A 5,488-nucleotide genomic window follows, 5' to 3' on the forward strand; every position below is an offset into this window, starting at 1 on the left:
CCCGTGCTGCGTGCATTAGTGCAGACAGACTCCTTTTCCTTGGGGGGGAGAAGGCCTAATTCCTGTCTGACAGGTCTCAGGAGCTGCCATGATTCCTAGCACACCTGTATCCCTTGTGACTATGCATGACACACTGCCTTCTAATCCTACTGCTGTGGCAGTCCCAAGGAGCACATTAGCACACCAATCCATTAACACTGAAGTGCCGCTCTTAGGCTTAGCTCCAGTGATCCTGATTTTATTCCTTTCCCCCTTCAGATCTAGTCTGTTGCTTAGCAGAAATAGATGCAGAACAAGAGGGACTCTGAGTCTGATCTGTCGTGGCCATTCTGTGCCCGCTTGACAAGACATGCAAGTTTGCAAACGTTACCAATAGGGAAGTTATTTTATATGTTCAGGTAGGCTTTAGGCTCGTTCCAAATCATTAGTAGTGGTGTGGGTATCACATGTATCGCGCATCTAAGATAATGAAGGAATGCTTCAACAGGCAAATGGCGCAGAGGGATTGGGGGGCAGTAACACAATCTGGAAATGCCCTGGTTCAACATCCTTAATCCATGTGCTTCTTCAACCAGTCGATATATTTGGATACCCTTGTGTAAACCCCATAGGTGCCTTCAACAGCACAGCCTTTTCCCCAGCTGACAATACCAGTCAGAAACCAAGTGTTCTTGTACTTTGTGGCATGAGGTCCACCACTGTCTCCCTTGCAGGAGTCTTTACCGCCAGCCAGGTCTCCTGCACAGAACATGTTCTCTGTAATATTTAAATTGGTGTGCTTTTCACATTCCTGTGTCTTTACACGTGGCAAATCAACTTTCCTCAGAAAAGAAGACGTGATACCTCCATCTAGAAGGCGTCCCCATCCGCTCACTGTGGAGAATTTGATGGAGGACAGTTCATACACTGCAAACCGTTTTTCGGGCAAACATAGTGGCACCACATAGTCAGTGAGATTCATGGGTGTTTCCAGGCTCAGGAGGGCAATATCATTATCAACTTGTCCATTCATGTATCCTTCATGAGTGATTATCCTGGCAACTCCACTTTCTTGCTCAGTTTTCTCATCGCGATTTATTTCGTGTTCACCTGGAAAAGTTATTAATTGCAGGTCATGTGAGGCAGCTCCTTGATTCCTCAGAATTTTGAGGAGAGGGGGTGTTCCTAGTATGACACCTCTAAAGGACAATTTTCTTATCTTACCTGCACATTTTGTCTTTTACTCTGGTTTGTCAGGTTAAGAAGCTGCACCACCACCACAGCTCGATAGCATGAGGAGGGGAAGATACGTACCCAGTCTCACCCGAAGCTGTGTCGAATCAGTGTACTCCAAGCAGTGAGCTGCAGTAACCACCCACTCTGGGGAAAGCAGGGTACCGCCACACTTTTCTATCCCATTCTGTATTATAAGGGCCTGCCAACATAAAGCAAATTTATGTCTTTCTTACATCAAATGTGCTTGACCTGAATCTCAGTAGAATCGGGTTTCGTATTGCTTCTTCCTGTCGCTTTATGCAACTGAGTTTGGGAATACCGTGCTGCTTGCATGGAGAATTATGAGGGGGAGTCTTTCCACTGACATTTGCTCCATCTTGTAGTGTGGTAGTATGCCTGCTATGGCCAAGAGCGTATCCCCACAAGCTGCAGCTGCACTGCTGGCAGTGAAGTTAAGGACTAAGGGGTCAGCAGACAGATGAGGTTATAGTACCTGTGAAAGCAGGCTCTTCAGAACAAGGTTAGAGGCATAATTGAAACAAGTGGATCTGTAGACTACGGATGAAGAGGGAATTTGATTATCCAGACCTGGCACTTTTTATGGATTTTTAACATATTAGATTTAGAACAATGAATTTAAGACAGTGGTTTCATAATGGAGAAAAAAAAAGCAATGAAAGATTTCTGAAGACTCACTTGCCATGGACATTCACCTGGAGGACAGACTAAACCACCTACTATTCTCCCTCGTGCAGTTGCATTTTTTTTTGCCAGCACTGGTATTTTTCCACAGGGGTATTTCACTGAAAAAAAAAAAAAGAAAAAACCCCAACAAAACCAAAGGGCAGCAACTGTGATTTTATTGCATTATAATCATAGCAAAATCTTCAGTGAAGTTATGTTAGCTGAAAAAACTGTTTTCTAGTCTGGGAGCATGGGTTCTTAGAAGTAATTTAAAGCAGATCAGCAGGTAAATAATCTTTTTTTGTTTGAAAACAGCCAGGAAGTCTTTTACAAATAGAGTGCAGGCCCATCCATTGTAATTGACAGATGTTCTGTGGTAAACCTCCCACAGGAGACTGCGAACAATATACCTGCTTAAGATGTATGTCAACACAATGAGGCAGATTGCGGGCTGGAGAGCAGAAGTGACTCTGTCAAGCTTTGTGGTCTACATATTTTCAGTGACTTGCTGACTTTTACTCAGTTGTACCAAGTGCTCAGCATCCACAGCATGGTGAGATACAGGCTTAAGCATGGGATGTGCAGCTTGCCATCGCTTGTTTGGGTGGACTGTAAAGATCTCCAACAAGCAGGCACTATGTCCTCTGGTATGCCCTCTGACAGACCATGCTTAGTCTGCTTGGGCCCAGAGCATCACTAATTCTTCTGAACCACATATCTCAGTCTAAGGTCTGTTTTTAGCCTGAGCAAGCATCTGAAGATTGACAAGAATCACACCTTGAGGACTGAACCAGTGACCGTGCTGCAGTGCAGAGGAGGCCTTGGTGTTTTCAGTACTTCCTTCTCCTAACAGAGTTTTCCTTTTAAGGAGAAGAGGAAGAAGATCTACCTTTGGGGTTTTTGTGTGCCATGTGGCTGTGCTGTAATTGAGCACAACACCCCTTCCATCAAGCAGTCACTCTGCCATAATGCTGTGAGGAGGAGCGCTCGCTTTCTCTCACTTTGGAAGTCAGGGCCCTGTAGTCTATGCTGAGCCGAATCCGATATCAACATGGACGTGTAATAGCCTGAATGAGCCGATTACTTCAGCTGATACAAAGAAAGCGTCAAGCTTTTACAGGAACAGGCAAGGGATGGAGAAACAGGGCTAGCTCTCTGGTGGCAGCTGGTGAAAGATCAGAATAGATGTAGCACAATCCCATAGCCTCTAATGCTCTATGCAGGGCCATGCAAGTTTGTGCATTTGAAAGGGCCGTTGTGAGAGATGACAGGACGGTGAAGGGACTGGCAGGCTGGCAGTTACACAGTTTTGTCTCCTTGCTACACAAACCAGCTGTTTTAATCTCCAAGAAGCAAGCAGCAACAAATACATCTTCCTCACAGGGGAAGACATGCTGAAAAGCCTGCGGGTAACATTGAATTCTTTGTTCTCAGCTTTTAACAAAAGCAGCTTCCCCATCACGTGATATTGCAGAATCTGTTAATAAGGGATAAGCACATTAGTAGACTTTTTTTCCTAATGAAATTGCTGTTGTTGAGAGCTAAGTTGTCATTATCAGTTCTCTGCATGAGTGCTCCACTGAGGTGCGTGTGTAGTGGGGCATCACCCCTCAGAATTACTTTGTATGCTTCCTGCAGCTCTGTCCCTTATGTTCATATCCCCAGGGGTCTCTTTTTCCCCTCTAATAAAGTAATTCAAGTAGGCATCTGCGATAGAGTCAGGTGCCAGCTCGTGCATTGGAAAAATAATTAACTTGTGCTACCCTAGTCCCAGTTGAAATTTACCTTGTCAGACGAGTGAGAGAAGCATCTAGTCATAGTGTCAAGAGGAATACCAAAAGTGTGTAAGCCCTACTGAATTGTTAAAAAAAAAGGGGGGAGGGGCACCCCAAAATTAAAAGAAAAAACTGGTTTTCTTCGGGTTTAATAAGCCTCTTCTTCTCTTGACTCCTGTGCTGAAATAAATACTGTAATAAAATCCATAGTCACAATTTCAGGTTGGAGATCTGACTGTAAAACAATGCTGCTCCGGAAGTATTTTCCCACCATGAGTGAAAGCTGAAACAGAAAAGGACTTGTGAGGCCCAGAGCCTCACCAGAAACCCCTCAGCCTGTCCCCAAATCCCTGACTACCTGCTGCACTGCTTTATTTAGACCACCTGGCCATAGCTCACCCCCACTGCTCGGTTCTCTGCTAGACCAGTGGCAAGAACACCTCCCTCAGCTCCCTCTTTGATCCTAGCAGATGAGATTTTCAAACTCGAGTTTCCTGCATTCCAGAGGAGTGGAACTCTGGGGCCGGGAAGGAGAGATCCAAAAACCTCCCTGCTTGATGTGCACACTTTGCTTGCTGCTTTTCTGGGGTGTCTAACTTTCACCAGAAGCCCAAACGTACTGCTCTGGACTCTGCCCTTGAAGGAGAGATGGGGAGCAGTGGTTAAGGATTATACCTTGCACCTTCTCACGTGTACATGTTGAAAACTTTTCTTCCAGAGCTGGCTTAGACTTAGCATCAGGCTAGTAGCATCTTACCTTGGGGAATGCAGGACACGCCATCACTCGCTAAAGTGTAATCGTCGTCACAGAAGCACACTCGTTTTTCAGACTGCTTGTCAGTACAGTACTGTTCACAGCCACCGTTGTCGTAAATGCACTTCAGTGTGTCAGCTACGGCTGAAGTCAGAGAAAGAGCATTTAGGCTTCCGAATGTGGATTTTGGTGCTTGACGCGAGTCAACTGCAACTTGAAACATTGACAGGGAAGCAAGGTAGCAAAGCAGGTTTCTGTGATTTATGCACAGTGACTGTATCAAAAGCGCCCTCCATTTGGCGAAAGCTAGGTAGGCCTGGGTCTCCAGGGGTTAGGGAAGAAAAGGCTGTGCTTAAGAAACACACACCTAAAACTAAATCCATCTGTATTTATGCAGGAGCTGAGCTGTCTAAAGGAGGTAGGTGTCGTAATTGTGTGGCAATCATTGTAATATGTGACTGAAAAATCATAACTTTTGTGTTTTGACATTTGGCAGTCATACGCTCTGGGATGACCACCGTTGAGACTGCCTGGTTAGACTTAATGAGAGCCTAGTCCTTGTTCGGGCTCGGTGTGTTCTGCGGATGAAAGCATAGTGCTCCATGTGCGGTGCCCGCTGAAATCAATGGAAAGACATATATTGACTTCACTAACGGCTGGATCTGTCCCTCTGGGCTTTGTATGATGCAAGTGCAGCCTAGTTCTCATTCACACGCTGCACTGGGCTTCTAAGTCAAAACAACATCAGCACTTGCGTAGGAAAAAAAATTCCCTTTCCTCTCAGTGCACAAAAGGCAGTAATTTTTTTTCTTTACAAAGTCATCATAGGATAATAATTATTTTGCTGCCTTTCAGTACCTGACTGCCAGATGGTTAGATCCATCACACGACACCACAGGTACTGTGAACAGTAGTTGTCACTGATAGAATGATGCAGAATGGTAACGATTGCCACTGTTTATCTCAATATCTTACATTTGCATTAGTAATGGCATTTTCATTTTGGTAAACTGTGCCGGAGCTGACCTTTTTCACAGCTTTTGCCCTCATATTCAGCAGG

At 45.0% G+C, this 5,488-nt stretch overlaps 1 protein-coding gene across 1 annotated transcript in view; it reads right to left on the reverse strand.

Annotated features, from left to right (window-relative positions):
- Positions 1–550: 550 nt before the first annotated feature.
- The window catches only part of F7 (coagulation factor VII (serum prothrombin conversion accelerator)), an 8,448-nt gene continuing 3,510 nt past the window's right edge, over positions 551–5,488 (reverse strand). The window contains exons 5-9 of the mRNA XM_010144862.1: positions 5,455–5,488; positions 4,432–4,572; positions 1,912–2,018; positions 1,294–1,414; positions 551–1,089 (exon numbers count right to left, since the gene is read on the reverse strand). Of these exons, the coding sequence (XP_010143164.1) occupies positions 551–1,089; positions 1,294–1,414; positions 1,912–2,018; positions 4,432–4,572; positions 5,455–5,488 (942 nt within the window). The remainder of the gene's footprint in view (positions 1,090–1,293; positions 1,415–1,911; positions 2,019–4,431; positions 4,573–5,454) is intronic.

This window comes from Buceros rhinoceros, unplaced genomic scaffold (genome assembly GCF_000710305.1).
Source record: "Buceros rhinoceros silvestris isolate BGI_N320 unplaced genomic scaffold, ASM71030v1 scaffold3491, whole genome shotgun sequence".
Classification (NCBI taxonomy): Eukaryota; Metazoa; Chordata; class Aves; order Bucerotiformes; family Bucerotidae; genus Buceros; species Buceros rhinoceros.